Genomic DNA, 24,670 nt, shown 5'->3' with positions numbered 1-24,670 from the left:
ATCCCGACTTATAGTTGGGTAAATTATATTGCATACGACCGTGTACACGTTCTCTTTGAGGAGTAAATTTGGACGTTATCAGCAGGTGAAGGGCAAAGTGTCGTATATGAAGACATCATGGCAATGCTCCAAACATACTTGGACCAGGAAGCTAAAATAGATGAGGAACGAGAATTAATACATCAATCCACTTTGGAAAATTTGGAAGCTATAAAAAGAATGAACAAATTGTGTCTACTCCCCAAAATGAATTGGTTGAAGAAGAGATTTCAAACATAAAAGATGAGGCCGAATATTCTTGTGACAATGATGAGAGTTGTGGAATTGAAAAAATGGTTCAACTTGAAGAAGAAGAAGAGCAAAATCTTGAAGAAGAAATCTCCAATTCTCAAAAAGAAGAAATTGAGGAAATAATAAATATCATAATGGCGAGGAATGACAAATATGGGTAAGTTGTGGCCAAATCGTGGGAAGAAGTTCAATATGGAGACGATGAAGCTATTCAAAACATGGATTTCACCATGGGAGAATATTTATAAGCTTTGGACGACTCTTACAATAAAGAAAAACTTGACAAAGTAAAAATTTTGAGCCAAGATTGGCTAATGAATCAAGCTCAATAACTTGAAGTCTATGAGGACCACTATCAAGACATTTCACGAATGATGGAAGAATTTCTAAAAATTCATGTTGAGCAAAGTCAAGAAGTAGAGTTGCTTGAAATTGCTATCCGAGAATTGGAGACCGAATTGAATGCAAAAATTGAAGCATGTGATGCTCAATATCAAAGGGTCGTGGATAGTAGTTTTGAGTTGGTTTTCAATGAACAAGTGGTCAAGATTGATTTTGAAGAGCTAATGGTGGATTGTCAACCAACCAACCCAAAAGTAGTGAATGATGCCGAAATTAAAGAAATGATACTAGAGTTGCATAAAAAAGTTCACAGTATAATTTTTGAGGACTCTAGTTCATGTGTGGGTGAGGATGTCAAAATTCATGCAAGTTTGGAATTGAAGCGCATTGGACCGCATTCTAACCATTTTTTAACATTGTGTTTGGTGGATGATATGGAAATTGAACTACTCGAGCCTATGGCGGAAGTTGATGATGAAAACCCATGTGTTTTCAATTTGAATTTTGCTATACCAAGAAAACAAAATGACATACTTCACTTGAAGGCCAAAAAGTGCAAAATGCAATACCCGAAAATGCTTCTTTTTAGGCATAATACATGGGGATCATCTTAAACTTGACACTTTTTAGTTGGTGCACAACATATAAAAATTCGGTCCTAATTACTCTAAAACTTGGCAGTTTATATTTAATAATCTCTTTTGATTATTAAATATTACTTAGGGCTCGTTTGGCACGAGAGATAATGATAAATAGTCCGGGGATTATATTTGAGATGAGTTTATTCCGCGTTTGGTTGGATTAAAATCATGGTATAACTAATCCTGAGATTAATTATCCCGGAATTGTAATGTTATTTTATTCCTATGAGAGGGTTAATAACTAATCCCAAGATAAATTATCCTGGAATAACTTGTTTCCAACCAAACAACCCCTTACAATTTTATCTAATAGAGTAGCTTTTGAGAAAATATTACATTTAGGTTTAGATGTCGTAATCAAACAGAGGAGTTAGAACTTGAATACACAAACTTGAAATGAGCTTGCGTCATGTAATAGTTTTCTTATTTATTTTGTAATTTTTTTATGTTAGACTTTCACTTTGATTTAGATGATCCCGTAGCATGTGAACGTTGGCTGAAAGCGTAAGTCCGAAAAGGATACTATTTCACCAAATTCATTTTAAATTAATTAAATTTGAAGTCCTAAATATTAATTAATACAATTATATCCCATGCTTCATTAAATAAATATTTTAATTATGAAGTGTATAAAAGTCCGTCAAAATTATGGATTTTTTTTTTTATGAATTAACATTTTAATTTATGATTTTCCTTCTAGAGGGATTATCTAAAATCGCATATAAATATTGAGAGCCTAATATAAATTTCTTGATATTAAATAGAAGCTGATTGATACTCTCTCTGTCTCAAATTATTCGTCGTGGTTACTAAATAGGCGTCTCAAATTATTTATCGTTTTAAAAATTCAAGGCATAATTAATTAGTTTTTGCATATTTTACTCTTAGTAGAACTTTGTCAATAAAGAGATGACACACACACACTTACATACATTTATATAGAATAGGAGAAACAAAAAAGGATATGACCACCACAATCAGAATTTTAAAATACAAAATTAAAAAACAAAATGCAACAGTTGAAAAACAAATGGAAGGAGCAAATTCCTCAGCCAAAAAAATAAAAATAAAAATTAAAAGACAAAATTATATATATAAAAAAAACTGCAATAGAGAGAACAATTAAAACGGTCAAGTTAAAAAAATTTAAAACTTCCTGCCGTATGTTTGTACCCGTATTTCCCAGGATCTCAGTTATTCCAAATTACTGCTATATATCCATTTAAAGGAAAAAAAAATACCCTCATGTCGGGCTACAACCCTTCTGACTGGGCAAAACATTCGTGAATCAATCGAGAGACGCTTGATTAGCAGTATATATATACAGAGAGAAGAAGAATTGTTCATAAGCATTCTCCCTCTACTCTGTGTGTATATATGTATTTATATATAGAACTCTGTTTTCGAAAATTTTCAGTTGTTTTATAAGCAAAATACTTAATTCCTCTTTGGATATTTTATTCTTTATTTGATGGATTTTTGCAGATGAAGCATAATTTTATCAAAAGTGACGCAAAAAGATAATTTAACAACAATGACGGATGGGCGGTACGTTTTCCTTTTTTACTTATGATTTGGTTTTTCATCTACTCATCCATTGCCGAAGCCTTCGACTGTACCTAAATCTCAACAACACAGACTGCAATTAGCAAACGAGACAGGGAATTGAAAGAAAATGCATTGTGTGTTAAACAGAGGGAGAGAAATACCCAACAAAATTCATTCAGATGAAAGAAAAAATTGCAAAAGGTGGGTACAACGATAAAAGAGGCTGCTAGAGGAATGTTGAACAACCTTTTCGAAGGTCTGATTAACAAAAACAAGTCGGGCATATGCTCATGCTTTGCACGGGCACGGGCTATCCAGTTATATTAATAACTATATATAAATGAGCATACTTAAAATTTGTCGTCCTCACAGCCTCTCAAATCTGATATGGTGCTTGCACGTGGCTGCTCACCAATTGACTTTTCATGCCATGTTTTCATTTTTTCATTTTTTCATTTTTGCTATTATGCTCATGGACTTCTATCATTGGTCGGTTGTGCAACTTTTTTAAGAACAATTTTTTTGGGTTTTTTTTTATTTTCGTGTACCGTATTAGTATTGGATTTTGATTAAATTCGGATCATGCATTGTAACGCCGATTTCTGGGGGTGACGCTCCCAATAATTTTTTTTATTCTCAGGACTTCAAACTCGTGACTTCTGAATAAGAGTAGAGGGATCCCAATCAACCCACCATGATGCCAACTTTTTAACAATCCATTCAGAGAACTTTTTAACACTCTCTTCATATTGCTTATTTGGTTATTCCTTTGACCGTATTATATGATTGGTTTAACTTCTATATTTAGTTTTAAATATATTGCTATTTTATATTTATTTAATTTTTTTCAAATTTATGCTTATTTAAATAAGTGAATTTATATATAACCAAGAAATCATATTAAATTTGTGGTATTTAATTAAGGATAAATTTAGAAAAAGAATTTCTTACTTTCTATTGGTGAGTGATTTCATAAAGGGTGTGTCCAGACTAAAAAACCATATAATATGGATGGAGGAAGTTCTTTTTTTATGATGCCCCTAAACATACTGGTAAAATTTAGGTAACTTTAGAGCCAAAATTTCCTTTTCAACTGAAACTTTTGTTGTGTCTTACTTTACATTTAAACATTTCTCACGTCATATGTTTCTCTATATGTTTGTCTTTATTTATTTTAAACCTCCAATACCTTACCTCTTTAGTGAGATCATATTTGCTAACAGGTACAAAATGTAAAAATTACCGAACAACGTTGTATAATGTTGAAAATGAAAGTAGCGTTATCTGTAAAGAACATATTCATCAAATTTTGTCTGATTAACTAAGAATTGATTTTTTAATCATAACGTATATATAAAGAACTAACTCGAGATTTATTTTATGAATTTAGATTATTTATTGAGTGTCATTTAAACTATGGTTAAAAGCCGCAATTAACTAGCATAAAGTCTTGAACACAAAATAATAAGTGAAAAATTAATTAATAAATATAAAAATAAATCTATTTCTATCTATAAATAAAAACCACATACTCACAAGTTCATAAAAAGACAAAATTATTTTTCAATTTATAATTTTCACCGAGTTGCAATTATCATATCTTAACATGTTAGTGCATAGAATATCTAATCATCAGGTATTTTCTTATTTTCCTATCAAATTTACTTCTTCATTTAAAATTATCCAATTATATGATGAACAAGCGTTAGTAATTATGAGAACTTATGAACAAGATATAATTAACCTCAATTACATTAAATTAATTATGTAGTAGAAATATGTGAAAAATTATAATTAATTGATAAAAGTTACGTGCTGTTTTTATATTTCGAGTTTGACACAGGCCTCATGCATGTGTATATATATATAACCAATGGTAATATTAATGGTGTTTGGCACCCAAATGCTGAATCTGCATATAAAAACCATATTCAGGAGGTTGATGGAGATGGAGGTTTATTGACATGACTAAGTTCTATGTTTTATTTTGGAACCAACGAAGTAGCATTTTCGGTAGGCCCTATTGATGAAAAATGTCTTTGTAAGTGGGGAATTGTATTGAATTTCTATCAAGTAGCTTTTGCAATAGAGCGTGCAAATAGTTTGTGCAATAGAGTGTTATTAACAACCTAACTTAATTATTCATAAGAACAATAATGCTGTGTTTCGCCAGGAGTTTTTAAATTTTATTAAAAGTATATAAGTGCCAGCTTACGTAATAAATAGCTTTATAAATTAACTGCTCAACTAATATCAGTCATCCAAAGCTATAGTCACTTCTTATTGAAAGATTGCAATCTGAAATTGTCTTTATGAAGCACTTGACACTAACATCGCACATGGACAATAGATGATACTTAAAAGTTGAGATTGGTTATATTAGGTTATGGATAGGCATAAAATATAAGAAGGCCTTCTTAATATGTTTTAAGCTTGGTTAAGGATTATAGCCTCAGGTAGGCTTTGTGAAGTATTTTTTCAAGAAAGATGCTAAAAAGTGTATTTCTTAGGAAAATAGATGTAAACTAAAGTAAAGGAAAAGAAAAAATATTTTCTTTTTCATCCTTTCAAGTATTCGTTTCTTCTAAGTTTGATAAAACTTTGGACGACGATTTTCTTTTCACAAAAAAGAAGCATTATAATTCTGCTGGTTGGTTTTTAGAGTGAAGGGATGAAGGTACATAAAAGATTTAATTTTCATTAACCTTTAGACTTCTAATATGTGGTATTGCGGGTGGGGTAGTGTTTGCTTTTGATTATTTAGTGTTTCGCCGTTTCTCTTACAATTGTGGATCTTTATGTTATTGCATTAAACTCTATCTGGGACAGGCGTGCCAAGAAGTACTCGCATCTATATTTAAATATTACTTTTACATATTTTGTGCTTTGGTGTAAAAAGTATTTTTTATTTCTATTTCAAGAATATCGTATTGTCTTTTGAAGGAAATCTTATTATATTAGAGCTATGAACTATTTCAAAAATTGTACAGAGCATTGACATAACAACGGTCTTGAACTACACTTTGCATAAGGAAATCTTATTATATTCTCTCGATTAGTTTATTGCTGAAGAATCAAAAGGCACTAAACGTACGCTCATCATTTCCGTTTGTTTTCTGGTCAATTAATTCTAGCAATCTCTGGTGGTATAATACTACCACACTAAATAGCAGTATATTGCCAAAAAATACTTTTACTTTAAACTTTTATGTGGCTCTTTGCATAGACAAGCTATACTGTTTTCTTACATTTTTATACATAGTATAATCCTAATTGAAAATATTTCATACACATATCCTAACATATTAAATGGTTATTTTCAGGTTCAGTAGACAGAGATTAGCAGCCTGAAATTTGGGCACTAGGATAGAGAGATGCTTGACGCTTTTTTAGAGATCCATGACGTTACAGCTTTAATTTAGACGGCTTTTCATATGTGGCGATGTTGGTTAGGTGTATTTTTTTCCCCTTCGTTTAGTTTAATTTAAACATCACTTTTTATTAAGATCTACACAATCTCTATTTGTTAAGATTTTCTCCCGCCCCTCAAGCATGCTGACTCGTATCTTGATGTTGAGCTTCAAATAATCATTTCAATCATGCAAGATATACTCCATCCATTTGAATTTATATGAATCTCTTTCCTTATTAGTCCGTGCAAAAAAAAATGATCATTTACTATATTTGCAAGCAGTTTACCATTATGCAATGATTTATAACCACACAAAATAAATATGACTCATTTAACACTACCAATTTAATAGTCTTCTATGATAAAGTTGACACCGAATTCAGAAAGTTTTTTGTTATGATCATTATTAGTGATGACGAGGATGAGAGTAGAGAAGAAGTATTTGAGATGGAGATGCGTCGGATATATTTAATTTGAATGTGTGTATTTATTATATATGAAATGATGTAGTGTGATTATTTTTGCAGATTTATTAGGAGGAGAAAAAGAAGAGGAAGTTACGAGCTAGGGAGGGGGAGAGAAGAAAAGAAGGAACGAGAACAAGAAATAATAGGGAAAAAGAACAGAAAAAGTACGTTCAGTTCTTCTCATTTTTTACTTTATCTTAAACTTTGGATTTGTAGCTTCTTCGTTGTCCTTTTTTTTTAAAAAAAATCCCTCCCTTTTCTTAATTTTTTGGTTTCTTTTCTCTATTAGAAAATACTATAAGAAAAATTTAAAATTTACAAAGTAAGATGTAGAATGCCAGTTTTACATATATAAAGTTGATCAAGTTATGTGATATATTCATGTTGCCAAAATATTAAGTTATACTATATTTTTTTCCCCTCTCATCTTGGTAAATGCTAAAATAATATTAATTGAATTTGTTATTTTACCCCCCCCCCCCCCTCCTCCCCGCAACCACACACACACTCTGTAAGATCTTTAATTTGTCAAGATTAAGGATCATACATTCGCTGTCAATTTAGGGAATGTTTCTTTGTTATTTATGCTCAAATAACTCTAATTAGTTTGATTTTGTTTCCCACCTTTTCTTACCTAAAGTCTCGTATTATTATGATATCATAAGGTGGAAACAAACAAGGAAAAATGAAAAATAATTAAGGAAAATAGTGTAGAAGTTGCAACTTGATTACATAGTTAAAAATTAGAGGCCGAAATTAGTGTCATGCTCCACCTCTGTGTTATTCCCATATGAAATTAGAACCATTTAATGGGGAAACGATCACATCCAGTAATGATTCTTCCAGTAGTTCGCAATGGGGTCTTGGGATATTGCCCCGTGTTCAGGAACTGTTTAAAGGTCAAGATTAATTTGTTGTGGATACCATCTTCATTTCAAAATATTACTCCAGCAAAGTCCACAGCTTCAATGGAAAAAATAAACTTCATACCAGGTTCTCACCTCCTTATTTCACTTTACGGCTTTGTTTTCCATTAAAATTTTCTATAATAGATCTAAGATAATCAATCATATTTATTAAGGAGATTGTTGGTGCAAATTTGAAGGAAGTGGATCAACAAAATAGCGGATTAACGACAACAAGTCAACAACATGGAGAATAATCAGAGTAAGTTCAAATACAATGTCTCCTGAGCCATTAGTAGTGTTGGCAGCAACATCAGTGTATTAAATTGGAGTGTGCATCATTCACAGAAGCTTAGCTAAAGGAAGAAGTTGAAAATTATTGTATTAAATTTTGTTTGAAAGAGAAACAAGACTTTTAAACATAAATGAGACATAATATCTACGAAAAATCATGACTTTTAAAAGGTTCTTGAACACCTTACAACATCTCAAGACTCCATTGAGAATTACCGATGAATCATTACTGGAAGGGATCCTTTCCCGACTTAATGGATCAAATATCAAATTTAAACGTAAAAAGTCCAAGTAAACAACCTATTTATAATACAGGAAAATGAGGTTCCTTAAAAAGTATTTTATCTTATTTCCATTTTCAGAACATCAAATTAAAAAAATGATAGATCTGAACTTGAAATGCTAAAAAAATTCTGTTTATAGAAATTCATATGGTAATTTAAAGATTAATTAATTTACAAAAGGATAAAAGAACTTCATAGTTTTCCGACTATACTATAATGACAGAAAGGTTCTATCAGATAATTATTTAATATTAATATTTATTACATTTACTGCAAAGGACTTTTTAAAATTTATTTATTTGCTTTCGCGCGGTGAATTCAGTAGTCAATACAATATATTCAAACATTTCATTCATTGATATAGTAAAAAACAATACAATACGATACTATTTTTTTTAATCAATTTCCCAGTAATCTTTGGGTATTTGCATTAATCTCCACAAGAAGAACCAATTCAGTACACGAGGTGGATTTGAAAAACCCTGCCTCCAATTTAAACTGCACAAAATAACCTACTATGCAGGTTTCAATATATCTAGCCTACAGCAGTTGGTTATTTACTAGGCTTTAATAAGTTTAATCTTCACCAAAAATTATGCTTCCTGTGTTTGTGTCTTAGTGATGGTACTTGAAGTTGATCCATTCTGTATGGTCCTCTAGCACTATGTGGTAATTCCTCGAGGGTGAAAAAATTGTGATCTTGATGGTTGATACTCCACTTAGCCAAGCATCTGCTACCTGATTTGCCTCCCTATAACAATGTTACAATACGATACTATACAATATGAAAAAAAAAAAAACAATTTGAAATGAGCACCAGACGTTTGGAAGTACCATTCAAGTTCCACAAAGATCAAATTCAAGCAAAGATGAATCGATCAATCCAGATTTTTCTTTAAATAGTTGCATTTGCCAGTCACACCCATCAACTACAACTTATATGAGTGTAACCTATGATGATTTTCTTTTTTTCATATTTCCTTTGTACATCATGTAACTAAAATACAATTGATCTCAAATGACAAACAAACAAAAGAAAGTGGTTTTGTTGATAGGAGCGCACAAATCTTATACTCCCTCCTATTTGTCCATTTAGCTTTTTTTATTTTGGTTCAAAATAAGTATCCACTTACATAGTCAAAAAGTAATTAATTTTTTTCCTTTAGATTTAATATTATTAAGTGCTAAAACGACCGGATCATATTGTGTCAAGTTAATGGCCATATGCAACTTTTAACTAAGGGTAGTTTAGTCAAACTACATATTTTTGTCTAGGAGTTAGTGATTTTTTAAGGGGGATGCTAAAGGCTATATGAATACTTATTTTGAATCTGAGGGAATAGCCTAATTGGTAAGCTTCTAAAATAAGCTTATTTAGTGTTTTCCCAAAAAAAAAAAAAATCTATTGGTGAGAAGTCATTTGTATTTGTCTAATTAATTTAAAAAGCATTTATGAGAATCACTTGTGTTTGGCCAGGTGTTTTTTCCAAAAAAAATGCTTTTTGGGTAACTTTACCTTTTTTAGCTTCCGCAAATCAACTTTTGCTATTCCCCAAAACACTTATTTTATCCAAAAAGCTTGATCAAACATCTCACTTTTTTAAACTAAGCACTTTCCCCGACAAAGAATAAACACTTGGGCCTCTTAAAAGCTTGGTCAAACAGGCTACTTTAGATTTGGTACTCCAAAATAAAATGAGTCGATGTAGAATTTATAAACTGGAAGGGGTTTGAACACAGCTTAACTATCAGCTGTTCACTTTTAATGAGGTGTATTTTGCAAAGTAGTTGGTGACAGTTCAGGTAGGAAAAAACGAACAACTGATAGTTGAGGTGTGTTTTGTAAGCAAGTTGTAATAGTTTAGGTAAGAAACTCTCAGTTCAGATAGACAACTCAAACCAATGTGATACTTGAGGTGTATTTTTGACCATTAACCCTAATAGTAATAATCACTGTCGTCACCCAAATACTTGCTACTCCCTCCGTTTCAATATGATTGAATTTTTGGGTGTGACACACTCCTTAAGAAGTTTAATTAATAGTATTAATGAGATGATCATTTGACTAAATTCTCCTATGTCTTTTTCCAAACTTTTCTTAACAATGAAATAGTGAGTGTTGGGATCTGAAAAAATTATTAAAAAGAAGGGTAACTTTTAAAAAAAAAATTATTAACCTCTTGGACTTTGAACGACTCACTTAATTGGGAGAACTACTTTATTCTTAACGATGATGACCAGGCATTCCAATGTCCAATGAAGCTTAAGGCGAGTAAATACTAATTCTGCTTATTGCTAATTTAAGCAAGGAGAAACGAATGCTACTCCTATTTTTTTTTCCCTTTTCTTAAAAAATTCACATTTTTCCAATGTATCATTTATGGGTCTAATGGAATTCACTAGTAAAGGGAAAAAACTCGCAATAGAGGTTTTTTATTTTGATCATATTTTGATTGTTAGTATATACAAAATTAAAAAGGACAGCTACTACAAAAAACATATTCCCAGTATAAGAACCGCCACTACAAAAGATATTACACAGCCATGATTACTATAAAGTTTCTGTGAACCTGTATATAAATCTCTAGATTCGTCCCTGTATAGTAATTCAAAACTTCATAAATGACTATATAAAAAGGTGGAAATTTTTAACTAAGGAAGTTCAAAACTCTATGAATTTTTTAAAACTTCACGAAGAACTTGTTAAATTAACTTACGGAAGTTCAAAAATCCATAAAATTCCTGAAGCGGCTGTAAGCCTGTAATGGATCACTATTTTTTAATTACTTTTTAAATCGTGGCTGAGTATTAAAAAACGATTTAAAGTGGCTAAGACGCCCAGTACTTGCGATATAATGCCTCTCTTGGACCTGTATATCTCACTGGCCCACAAACAACAATGTTACTTGATTTCTGGTTTAACTAACCAAAATAACCATCTTGATAACTATTGACTTTGAATAATCAAATAATTTGAATGTATTGTCTTTGCATGACCATTGAGTAGTATTGTGTTTGCATTAAAACAGCTGAGTATATACATACCTGGTGGTTCAAAAATAGAAGACCCAAAAAAAAAAAACTATCTTTTCGCCAAAATTCAAACTGCAAAACCTCAAAGAACAAGAGACGAGTTCATTAACTGAATGGTTACTCAACTATCTGAAATTAACTACTAAAGTTATATTTTTTTCGTTTGTAATAGAAGCGCCACTTGACTATGCCTGTATCACTCGGAAGGGCACTCAATAGCCAAAATACTTATTTTACCTTCAAAACTATGAACCTTTGCCTTTTCTTAGAACTTTCTTGCTATTATGATAGTTTTCTCCTTTTAATATCACTTATAGAACAAAAAAATCTTATTGATAAAGTAAAAAAGGCGGAAAAAATATTCAAGCATATATAACGCTGAAAAAATAAAATACTTGAGAAAATATTAATTACAATAATTTGTTCGTTTCAGTAATTTTGTTAATAACAACAATAATTCAAAAATATATTTACACAATCGTGAATAATAGAGAATAAAAGCTTTGAAACAAATTTGTTCCCACTGTTTACGGGTTCTTCGACATATTTCATAAGATCTGATCCGGTTGTGTTTTAGGACTTTGATTCTTTTCACCATCTATACATTTTCCCCAACTACTCATGTTTAGGTGTATTTTATAAACAAGTCTCTCAGATTTCATTAGATATAGCTGACTGACTGGAAAGAGTTAGCATACCGATGGCATAAACTTAGATAGGAGGTTATGGAGAACACGAATTATAGCAGAAGGCTTGTAGGTAGTTGTGTTTGCCACGCTTCATATTACTCGCGTAGTTTCTTGTCCTCTAATTCTTGTTATTATCTGTTGCGTCTTGTATCTCAATTGATATATGATTTTGTGTTAGTTGCTTTTTTTTTTCCAAATTGCTTTGTCAAGCTTTATTTAGTATTTTTCCATGACTTTGTTACTGCTATAATTTCTTTTTCTGGACTGATGTGGTTGCTTTTCTTTGAGCCAAGAGTATTTTGGAACAACCTTTCTACCTCCATGGTAGAGATAAGGTCTGCGTACAGTTTACCCTTCTCAAACCCACTTTCTGGCATTATACTTGGTATGTGTTGTTGTTGTTTAGCTGACTGAAAAGAGTATATTTCAATATTACATAAAATACTGAAATATTATTTTTAACCAGTGATGAAGAAAGCTGGAGTTTTTGGCTCATCAAGTATTTGATAATCTATAAAGTCTTTAAAATCGGTTGAAACGTAACTTATAAGAATATAAAGAAACTGTCGAAAACTTATATTCATTCTTTTCTTTCACATTAAGAGCTGTAAAAAGGAGAATAGGATACCATAATGATGTTAACCTTTAAACATTCCAAAAGGAAAAAGAGCAACTAAGTACGGAGAGTTCCCTATCAAGTTTCGCGAAAAACTAAGTTCGAAATAAGTTATCTATCGTCGCACAGAGGCTTGCCTAGTGCGGGTTATCTCTCATGTGGTGTTTGCGGGCAGAGTTTATCCTGTGCACACCCAAAAGATATCGGCTGCGGGTTGCCTTGTCAAAATATATATATATATATATATATATATATATATATATATATATATATATATATATATATATATATATATATATATATATATATATATATATATATATATTATTTTCTAGTATATGCTTGCATTTTCAACAAAAGAAAGAAAAGGGATCTCCCATATTGGGCAAAAGACATTTTCCTTCGTAACTATCTCGATGTTTAACTTCATATCACTATACTCAATAATTTCATTAAAGCACCATCGAATTTCTAAATATTATTTTGAATATCTATGGATGCTTTCCCGAAAGGCGTTTCTCTCCAACCAAACACTTAAAAATATTTTTCGGAAAATGTTTTTCATCAATAACAAACATTTTGCATCGCTCCTTGGTTAAAAGACCAAAATAGTTGATAAGATGGACTCTCCTTGACCTTTTAATCTTTACGCCGCAGAAAAGAAAGGGCTGTAAACTGTAATGTGCAAGAGAAAACCACTAACAATGAGGAAAAAAAGGTGCAACCAGAGTATCACATACTATTTGAAGAATGACTTCAAAGTAAAGGAAAATGTAGAGAGAGAAAAATAAAAAGGAGAATAACATAACATTTGAGCAAAGAATATAGTACCAAATAAAATACACGTCTTTTAAGTCTAAAGTCAAGTTTTGGCCCTGCCCTCTTATGGATTAATAAACTTAAAAATAAAACAGTACTTCCCATAAAATTTACGAGTCACACAATTTGCATATTCATACTTGTCACCCAATAAATTTTCATTTTTATATAGTTCTTGTCAATAGATATCATGCAAAAAAGAATTAATCTAAATAATTGCTCACCCAACCGCTTAAACTAGAAATAGCCGGCAGATGTATAATATGTGTATAACGGTATATAGTCAGTGTATAGTCCATGTATATTAGCTAGGAAAAGTAAACAGTAAATCCAGCCGGCTATTTGGGTATAGAGCGCTATAAGGATCTCTAGATTTTAAAGGAGGCAAGTTCTGGAATTCCAGCATTTGCAAGACTATAATACAATAATCTCGTATTGCAACATAAAGAGATAATTTTAATCAAATTGGTACAGTTAACTAGATTAATATATGTGAGGTTAAATCAGTATTAGTAACAAGTTATGTCTAAAAACAATGGTAGGATTTGTACAAATGGGAATGCAAGAAGACTTGTAAAAGCAGGACAAAAATAAAAGAGTTTCTATTGGAAAAATTCTTGTGTAGAATAAAAGCAAAAGCAAAAGAGAGATGCTTGGTGATAGCAGCAAGACAGGAACAAATGACTAGAGGTCTTGCGGTCAAAGCAAGACAAAAATAAAGAGTTTCTATTAGTAAAAATTCTTGGATAGAATAACAGCAAAAGCAAAAGCAAAAGCAAAAGAGAGATTCTTGGTGATAGCAGCAAGAAGGGAACAAATGACTAGAGATCTTGTCCTTGTGTTTTGCATGACATAAGTGTAAAGGAAATGGAACTTGCATCTTACTTGCTACCCCAAAGTTTGTTCATGAAGCGAGAATTGACCAAGATCGTACAAGAAGATAACAACTCATCTTTTCAACTAATGTGGGACACTTAGCACTCACGCCCCTCCCCTCATGCCTAGGTCTGAACATCTTGTGCATTGACAACATAACATAAAATCCTAATATTAGGTAAACCAAGGAATACATATGGATCTAGCTCTAACATCATGTGAACAGCCTAACCCGAGAAGCAAGTACATGACGTGAGGATTGTCGGATACACAACTCATTTCCTCAACCAATGTGGGACACTTGACAACGTTAAAGATATCATTAAGTAAATAAAATTATAACCTCTGTAATAGCTTAAAATTTTAGGTAAAATGGTCATACAATTCAACATAGTATTAGAGAAAGCAAAAGTCATGGTTCAAGTCTCACTGCCACCAATTCTTCTAATGAATTTCACATGCTTTACCCATACCCGCACGTGAAGGAGTGTGTTGAAGACTCAATTAGGTAAATTATGTATCACAATTTCAACTATATTCGACCTACATTGGCTTTTAACCCTGTCTAAAGTTAATCCGCTGACAAGCATTTTTTGTGATTGCCTAATAATGGATTTAACTTGTATGCACGAGAAATATGTAAGATCTTCACACTATTAGGTTACCTTAAACCTGTTGTAAGAGGCTATCTACCTTATTTTATCACTAATTTCACTTAGAGTTTAACTTCAAAGGAGGATTAAGGATTTTAAGATGGCGGAGACACCATTATCTTAACATAAACGCTAATAAAAAATTTAATAATGACTGAGGGATAATACCCTATCGAACTGATCACTAATAGCGTAGCAATGACGAAAAGACAAGTATATAGGTTAAATATGTGTAATAAATAAAATTTAACACAATGAAGCAAATGAAAGAGATAGCTCTATGGCTAAGGCTGTGCAACATGTGGTGACAGTGCAGGTTTGAATCTGGGCCAGCTCATTTAACACTTGTTGTTTTCCAAAAATAGGCTCAAAAAAATAATTAAAAGTGACATTCGGGTCGATCTGAGGTGACATGTAAGGGAAGGCAGCAGTTGCAACTAACGTACCCAAAGACACTTTCGTTTGTTAGAGTGCACAATTAAATATATATTAATTTCTCAAGGTATATGTACATATATATACATAATTTTTTCCGAAGTGTGGGAGTGCACTTGCACTCTCACCCTTCCATGTGGGTCCACCTCTGAACTTAAGTGCACTGACGGCGTAAAACGTTTCTTTTATATTGATAATGTGAATTTTCTACATTGTTGGTGTATATAAGGTAAATTTTCTTTTAGGCTATATGAGAGTGTAAAAGTTATCTTACACTATCAGAGTAAAGAAGAATTAGATTCTTTAATACTTTGGTTACTAAAAGAGCCATTACACATGCACCAGCATAGAGGCTTGTAAAGAAATATTTGTCAACAACATGTCTCTCCTAGCAGTATATATTGAATCCATTGGTGATTGGTGAGTGGCATCAACACAATCTGCAAAAACAAGTAGTGCCAATGGATTCCAAAGTAGTTGAACAAGAAATTCAACACCTGCCATTAGAACAAGGAACGGAAAGACCTTTAGATGAGTCGAAAGAAAAGGAGAGGCGAGCAACTATTAAAGATGAAATATTTCAAGCATCAATGGGGAATAAGTGGACAAAAGTTCAGCAACTGTACATCAACAACGAGTTTGTCCGTGAATCCAAACTCACCAAATCTGAAGATACTACTCTTCACTTAGCTATCTCTTCTTACCATCAAGATCGAGACGATCTTTTACATCATCCTCATCTTACTTGTATTAAGGAAATGATTGCCAGCATACCAAAGGAAAATCGACTAGGTATCTTAATACAGAAGAATGAAAAAGGGAACACACCTCTTCATCTTGCAGCAGAACTCGGGAGTGTTCCCATTATTGAGTGTTTGGTAAACTCAGAAGATCCTACTCTCATCCGGGAGACCAATTCAAAAGGGGAAACCCCTTTATTCATAGCTGCTTATCAAGGCAAGCTAAAAGCTTTTCTCTACCTACATAAGTGTGTTCAAGATGAAAAAAAAGAAGGTCCAGTTGAACTTTGTAGAAGGGAAGATGGGGATAACATTCTACACGCCGCCATCTCTGGCGAGTACTTTGGTAAGAGCCAATCCCCTACAAATATTTTTCTTATCAAACTCTTTTAGAGGTGACAATTTCAGCCTATATTTAGAAAATTAGCCCATTTCACTCACATTTTAGTGAGTTGGTGACTCATATTCAGGTGAGTAAATATGGATTTAAATCTCTTTTTAACCCATAAAAATATGAGCAAATATGACTAAAATATGGGTACCCATATATGAAGTCACTAAGCCCAATAACAACTCATCTTCCTCAAAATGGAAGAAAGTGTTTTTCATAAAAATTTGAGGGAAATATTTTTCCGACCCTTAAAAAACACATCAACCAACCTCCAACCCTAACCCACCCCACCTCACCCACCGACCACCACTCACCCCACTACCACAATCCCGAATTTTCTATTTCATTTATTTTATTTTACTTTTGTAAAAAACTTTATAAAAATGGAAAACAAAATTACCTCCCACCCCGACCTTTAACCCATGACCAACCAGCCTCCCACCCCCACACCTTTTCTATTTCATATATTTTATTTTACTTTTATAAAAAAATATAAAAAGTGAGGAACGTTTTCTTACCCTCACCCCCCCCCCCCCCCCAAAAAAAAATAATTGTTTCATATATTTTATTTTTATAAAAGAATTATGATTTTTTTCTTTACCCCCCCCCCCCCCCCCCCCCCCAAAGGCCCCACTCCCACCACCACATTTTATATTTCACATATTTTATTTTACTTTTATAAGCCATGGGAAAAACAATTCCTGCATCCCCCCTCCTCCTCCCACTCCGACCCAACCCCCACCACCACCTCTCCTCCCCCCACCCCACCACCACATTTTCTATTTCATACTATATTTTGTCTTTTATAAAAAAAAAATTATAAAATGTGAGAATTTTTTCTTACCCCACCCCACTACATCCCCTCTACGACCCCCTCCAATTTCTATTTCATATATTTTAGTTTTATAAAAACTTTATAAAAAGTAGGGGAAAAAAATTCCCCCTCCCTCCCCACCCCCACCCCAACCCCCTAAATTTTTATTTCATTATATTTAATTACAAATATATAAAAATTAATTTAATTTGATAAAAGAAAAAAAAATATAAACATTACATTTAAAATAATATTGCACAAGCCATAAACAATCCACCCATTTACCACCAAACCCATGTTTTACCCATATGAAATATGGGCGGGTTGAAACCCAACCCATTTTTGTTCAAACCATTCTCAACCAACCCAAATCCAATCAAATCCACCCATTTACCACCTCTACCTCATTGCAACAACGTTGTTGTCAGGATATGTTTTGATTGTTATAGTAACATGTTGTTATAGAGAGCATATAATATAACATACATAAAAGATCGGTTTCACAGAGAACATAGATAATATAGTGAAATGTTGTTATAGAGAGGTCTGACTGCACATGTTTATAATTTCTTCTTTCTTATAGAACAGGTTAGTAGTATTAACAACTTCTCTTGTAACAGAGGTGGCTTTTCAGATAATACATTACTATCCGCCACTTGTCAACTATTACAACACAGAGGGCATGTCTCCTCTACACTTCCTTTCCAAGATGCCTCAAGTATTCAGAAGTGGCAGCCATTTTCGGTTCATAGATAGTATTATCTACTACTGTAAGTCTGCTGTCTGTTCCTTACCTATATTATTACTCCAATTATTCTATAATCATATTATTTTCCAATTTCTATTGCTTCTTTTACTTTGACTATCTTTACTTTTTTTTTCTTTTACTTTTTTTTGTCGTCAATATTTTTATTTTTTCGATCTTTTCATCATAACTTTTCACTCTTATATTTCTCAAACTTGTTTTGGAAATGCTATTCTTGAGCCGAGAGTCTATCGCAAACAGCCTCTCTGCCCTGCAAAGGTAGGGGTAAGGTTTGCATACTGCTCACCCTTCCTAGACCCCACTTGTGGAATCACACTGGGTATGTTATTGTTATGTAAGTCTGCAGTCTTTTTTGTCAAAGAGTGGCATAGATAAGCATTCTTATCATGGATTTAAATTATATACACCGGTGGTTTTTACACCATCCAATGCGAATTTACATGTTGTTCATTAGAAGTCTCACTACAAGAAAAACTATATTTGGCAATAATTTTTTTTTTGTTGCCATAGCTTGATTATTGTTGCAAAAAGTACTTTTGGCAACCAAAGAAAATAATTGTTGCATGAACTTTTTCCAACGGTTGTTATTCCAACAACGTGCAACAACTTTTTTTTTTGTTGCCAAAAGTACTTTTTGCAACGATAAGCAATACTACGACAACAAAATTAAATTCTCTGGCAATAAAAAAATCATTGCCAACAATAAAGCTAAGTTGTTGCCAAATATAAAAAAAAATTATTGCGATTTCTATATTTTCTTATAGTGTCCCTTTATACTTTGTCTCAGTCTAGTATATTTACCGTTTTCTGTTAGTCATAAACATCCAATACTTTTACATGTTGGTTCATGTTCATCGTTTGTGGAAGTTATATAGCTAATACTGGGTTCTTTTTTCCAGGCATAAATATCGATGAGCTAGAGCTAATGACATATGAAGCTGAAGGCAAAGGCGACTTAAAACTTAAACTCCGTTGGAATCTCCCAGAGAACTACCAAGCACTGGCGGAGTTCTTGGAACTACTTTGGAATGGGACTCGGATAATTCGTGGTGGGTCGATTTGAGACTGTTGTTGGCACTTTCTACCTAAGAGCTTTACATTACCAAGACTGATTTTCCCTTTTCTATCCAGATTATATTAAAGAAACAAATTTTGGGTGTCAAGGGAAAATGTCTAGAGGTAAGTGATTACACATAAACATTCTAGATTATTAACTCATTCATGTTGAGTTAACCAAATGATTCGAGCCCCTCAGGAGTCTTGTTGGCACTTGGTACCTTAGATTTTACATGGCCAAAGACTAATTCTCTTTTCTATCCAGCTACTACTAAAGCAACTAATGTGAATCCAGAGAAGTCATCTCCAGGTGCGTAATTGTGTGATAAACCTTTCACGTTATGCGGACTTAAGCATACTTTAAGAGGCAAGAAACTGTGATTTTTTTTTCCATAATAACTCTTACTAGTACTAACTAAATTTTCTTTTTCTTCATACCAAGGCCATCAAAGTTATCGTCAAAATGATCCCGAGAATCCCCCAATTAAAGGTGAATGCAGACACATGCATCTATACCATAGTTAAAACTAAATATTAACTCAAACTATGATGATTACATATAATTCATCCAAAAATGCACACAAAACCTATGAATTTGACACATTCAAAGACTGGTTCTCTTTTCTATCCAAATACTACTAACGTGAATCCAGGGACGGAGCCATATTGGCTCCAGGGGTTCATCCGAACCCCCTAGGCGAAAAATTACAGTGTATTTTCAAAGTTAAAATTATTTTGTTATGTATATATAGTAGATGTTGAACCCCCTGACTTCTTCGTGTATTTACCTTTTAGAATTTTTGAACCCCCTGGATGAAAATTCTGGCTCCGCCACTGTGTGAATCAATACAAGATGTCTCAAGGTATGTGATGTGTAATAAACCTATTAGGTTATGTGCACTTAAGCAGGTTACTTAAGAGGCAAAAGCTATGACTTATATTTTTTCACGAGGATAACACTTACTAGTACCAACTCATTTTTCTTTTTCTTCGCACCATAACCATCAAAGTGATTGTCAATATGATCCCGAGAATCCCCCAATTAAAGGTGAATGCATAAACATGCATATATACTGCAGTTGAAACTAGAATGCATAAACATGCATATATGCTGCAGTTAGAACTAAGTATTACCTCAAACTGATGATTAGATATAATTCATCAAAACATGTACACAAAATATCAAGAAGAAGATGTTTGTGATTACGCAGGAACCTTCCGGTTTATTAACTCATTCTTGTCGAGTTAAAAAGTACACCAATCTCTTTTTGACAATGATTTGAGCATCTCATCAGGAGAGTATTGTTTAAATGTTGGCACTTTGTAACTAAGAATTTTTGCACATTCAAAGACTGATTCTCTTTTTTATCCAGATACTACTGGAGCAACTAATGAGAATCAAGAAAAGAAGTCTCCGGGTATGTGATCACATATAAACCTTTTAGGTTATTACACATTTAAAGACTGATTGTCTTTTCTATCCAGATACTACTGGAGCAGCTAAAGAGAATCAAGAAAAGAAGTCTCTAGGTATGTGATCACATATAAACCTTTTAGGTTATTACACATTCAAAGACTGATTCTCTTTTCTATCCAGATACTATCGGAGCAACTAATGAGAATAAAGAAAAGAAGTCTCCAGGTATGTGATCATCTATAAACATTTTAGGTTTATTAAATATTCAAATACTGATTCTCTTTTCTATCCAGATACTACTGGAGCAACTAATGAGAATCAAGAAAAGAAGTGTCCGGATATGTGTTCACATATAAACCGTTTAGGTTATCTTATCCCAAATTAAGCAGGTTACTAAGAGGCAGGAAAACTGTGGTATATGATTTTTATCACAAGGATAACTATTGTTAGTGCTAGCATACTTTATTTTCTCCGCACCAAGGCCATCAAAATGATCTTAAGAATCCTCCAACTCAAGGTGAATACATACACCTATATACGTAGCACAGTTGAAATTAAATATTGTCTCCAAGTATGACGATTCGATATAATCCCACTAAATATACATACAAAGTATCAAAAAAAAATAATGGGTTACTTTCAAAAAGTGTGATATGGTAATGTGTACTATTCTTTTGGACGATAGTTTTAACCAAGTTGAACCTACTTTCTACCCTCTATAAGAATTTTTTTTTCTCTATAAAATATTAGCAAAAAGACGACAAAATATACGACCATACTGATTTTCTGTCGAAATAAAAGCATTGAGCTCCTTTGTTAGTTTGTTTTATGTGAACATTTTCTATGTGAAGAACATTGATAAAAAAAAAAAAAATACACAAAATTCTCCAACATGTTTCTGCTAACAACTAATCTCTGGAATTTCAGCTGAAGGGAAGAGAAACGGCAAGTTGTTTCCAGCCAATTACACCATCTTTATAGAGTTTCTCAAATGTCTAATGAAGATTGTGCTAGTTGTATTGGGTATTGGTAAGAATTATACTTAAAAATTTCTCGTTTATCAAGCACACATTTCTTAACTATTGAGTGCAACGATAGTAATTCTAAAAGAATCAGACTCACTAATCCTTTGAAGAACGTAGTTCTCATTCCTTTCTGATATATGTTCTGCTTCAACCCTTTCTAATATATTTTCTCTTCCTTCCCAAACAAACATTAACAGTTGTAGATTGGAACATTTATTTCCCCCTTTTTTTTTTCTTTCCACATCATGTCATCAGGTCTCAAATCTTGTTGCTTGCAGGACTCCAAAGGATAAAAAAATTAGAGGTAAGAAAAAGGCAACATACATGGGGAGTTCAAATTATGAAGTTGATGATTGACAATGAAAAACGTTACAAATTCTATGAAAGTACTGGAGAAGAGCCAGAAGATAGGGACCACCATAGTCAAGACCTTGCACCTCCTACAGAACCTCCCCTAATAGTTGAGGATGATAATAAAAAGGACGAAGACCAGAGTAAGACTGCAGTGACCAAGCAATCACCAACTGCAAGCGCAGATGAGAAAAAGAAAGATGACCACAAGTCCGGTAAAGAATCTTTTTACTTTCCGGTAATACTTGTGTGGCACAGAAATCTCTGTTATGTGTCATCAAGACTTTGCAATTTTAACAACTCAAAATCTATCACGTAAAAATGCTGAAAATTTGTTCTAGTATTTCCAAATTAGGATCAATTTTCTTCTTTTTTACACAGTTATACAGCCTGTTTGGCAAACTCCTAAAATCACCTAATTTTGAAAAGTGTTTTTTAAAGAAGTACTTTTAATGAGAAGTAGTTTGTGTTTAACTAATCAATTTGAAAAACACTTTTGAGCAGCAATTAGCGTTTGACCAAGTTTTTAAAAAGTAAAAGCGCTTCCAAGTGTATTTTCTCCAAAGTCTTTAAAAAAGTACAAAAACAATTGCTTCTACTTCTACTCAAAAGTACTTTTTCTCTCGTAAAATCTTGGTCGGACACCTCAACTCTGAAAAAGGGAAGAAAAAAAAACATTATTTTGAAGGGGGGAAAATCTCTTTTTAAGGGGGAAAAAGAAAACACTTCTGACCTTAGAGAAGATTGACCAAACTGGCTATCAATCAGAAGCTATACGTTAGCTAAAAGCAACTAGAATAACTATAGTTCTAAATACAGAGTTGTCCAAGCCGAACAAGGACACACCCTTATTAGAGGAGGCATCAAGGATGGGAATTGTAGAGATGGTAGAGAAGATCCTTAAAATTTTCCCAACAGCCATTCAAGATACGGACTCTAAAGAGTTGTCCAAGCCGACCAAGGAGACACCCTTATTGGTGGCATCAAGGATGGGTATTGTAGAGATGGTAAAGAAGATCCTCAAAAATTTCCCAATAGCCATTCAAGATACGGACTCTGAAGATAAGAACCTACTGCTTTTGGCTGTAGAGCATAGGCAAACAGAAGTCTATAATTGGTTAATAGGAGAAAAGTATCCAGAGTACGTGTTTTATCAGGTGGATAGAAAAGGAAACAATGCAGTGCACCTAGCCGCAAGGTACCAGAAGCTCGAGGTGTGGCGCATCCCTGGTACCGCTCTACAGTTGCAAGGCGAAAGGAAGTGGTACAAGGTAAGAGATCTTTAACAACCAACCATCTCTTCATATCACAAAGGAATAACCTTAAGTGCTTTTTTCATCTTTGGAACGTCGGCCGAAATTAATGACTGGGCGTTAGCAAAAATATACAAAACATATACACTCAAATACACTAACATGTAAAGAATTTTCCTATCATGATGCAGTATGTCAAGCAAACTTTGCCACCACAGTCATATGTTCGTTATAACAAAAAAGGTCAGACACCAAGACAGGTCTTCATAGAGACGCATGCAAAGTTACTCAAAGATGGAACTGAATGGCTCGTCACAACCGCCAATTCATTCTCTGTCGTTGCAGCACTGATTGCTACAGTTGCATTTGCTACATCTTCCCAAATCCCAGGCGGTTCCAACGAAAGTGGTTATCCAAACTTTGAAAATCAACCTGCTTTTGACGTGTTCTCTATATCATCACTTGTTTCTCTTTGCTTCTCTGTCACGGCCCTGGTGTTTTTCTTGGCTATCCTCACATCTCGATGCCAACACAATAATTTCGAGAAAGAATTGCCAAGAAAGTTGCTTCTTGGATTAACTTCGCTTTTTGCATCAATAACCGCTATCTTGATCTCATTCTGTGCCGCCCATTTCTTTGTCCTCCGTGATAAGTTCAAGAATGCGGCATTTCCAATATATGCGGCAACATGCATACCCGTGGTGTTTTTTGCATTAAATCAATTCCCTCTCTATGTTGATCTCATAAGGTCATACATCCAAAAGCGGCCTCTTCGTAGCTATAAGGTGTTTTATACAGATTCCTCAGTAGCAGATCAGAAGAAAGAAGGTAAAGAAAAGGAGGACTAAAACAGATGAAAATTATGACGAGCTGGGCGGTGCCGGGTTTGCAAATAAGATTGGGTTGTTTTGTGTCAAAAGATGACAAGAAAGGTTTTTATTCGTCGAGATGAAGAAATCATTCTTCTATGTATCCTGAATAATCTTACACTTTTTTAAGAGTTGCATGATTTCATATACCTTGTTTTCTAAATGTTGTTTGATAATTTATGTGAACTTAAGGGAGTCTTAGGGAACTTATCATATCTAGATAGCACGAAAAAGGTATTATCCTATTTGTAATCCTATTGAAAAAATAAAAAAGCTCAGCTTTACAAGGATCATCTTTTATCCAAGTATGACTTAATCCAAATATAAAGATTATTCCCAGGCTCTATTTAATTTGGAGTATAGCTTATCCATTTAAAGAGTGATTTTTTTGAAAATTAGAGTGATAGAATGTAGATTTAAGACACCATAAGAGTGGCGGAGAACCAGATTGGATCGATCTATGCTGTTAGATTTACAACAGAGGCTATATTTTTGTTACGGAGATTGATGGAAGTTTATAGCGAATGGGAGAAAAGATTGGTGTTCGTTGACGTAGAGAAAACAAATGATAGAGTACCTTGAAAGGTCCATTGGTGGGTGTTGGGAGAGAAAAGGAATTTATATTAAATATATAAATGACATAACGGATATGTATTTTGGAGCCATCACTAGCGTAAAAACAG

General features: G+C 33.1%; 1 protein-coding gene across 3 annotated transcripts; it reads left to right on the top strand.

The window, feature by feature from the left end:
• The first annotated feature begins 15,639 nt into the window (after positions 1 to 15,639).
• Positions 15,640 to 24,277, top strand: LOC132604410 (uncharacterized). 3 transcript variants are annotated; one of them, XM_060317906.1, is made up of 13 exons: positions 15,640 to 16,391; positions 17,871 to 18,020; positions 18,916 to 19,065; positions 19,148 to 19,195; positions 19,338 to 19,382; positions 19,515 to 19,562; positions 20,446 to 20,490; positions 20,558 to 20,602; positions 20,670 to 20,714; positions 21,417 to 21,518; positions 21,793 to 22,080; positions 22,685 to 23,136; positions 23,310 to 24,277. In XM_060317906.1, exons 1-13 carry the CDS (start codon positions 15,767 to 15,769, stop codon positions 23,964 to 23,966), a joined length of 2,700 nt encoding a protein of 899 aa, XP_060173889.1. In that variant the 5' UTR covers positions 15,640 to 15,766; the 3' UTR covers positions 23,967 to 24,277. The 3 variants fall into 3 exon arrangements, with proteins under 3 accessions (XP_060173889.1, XP_060173890.1, XP_060173891.1); XM_060317907.1 differs by lacking the exon at positions 19,515 to 19,562; XM_060317908.1 differs by lacking the exons at positions 19,338 to 19,382; positions 19,515 to 19,562 and having other exon boundaries at positions 15,641 to 16,391.
• The last annotated feature ends 393 nt before the right edge of the window (positions 24,278 to 24,670 follow it).

This window comes from Lycium barbarum, chromosome 7 (genome assembly GCF_019175385.1).
Source record: "Lycium barbarum isolate Lr01 chromosome 7, ASM1917538v2, whole genome shotgun sequence".
Lineage (NCBI taxonomy): Eukaryota > Viridiplantae > Streptophyta > Magnoliopsida > Solanales > Solanaceae > Lycium > Lycium barbarum.
This window is presented reverse-complemented; position numbering and strand designations above follow the sequence as displayed.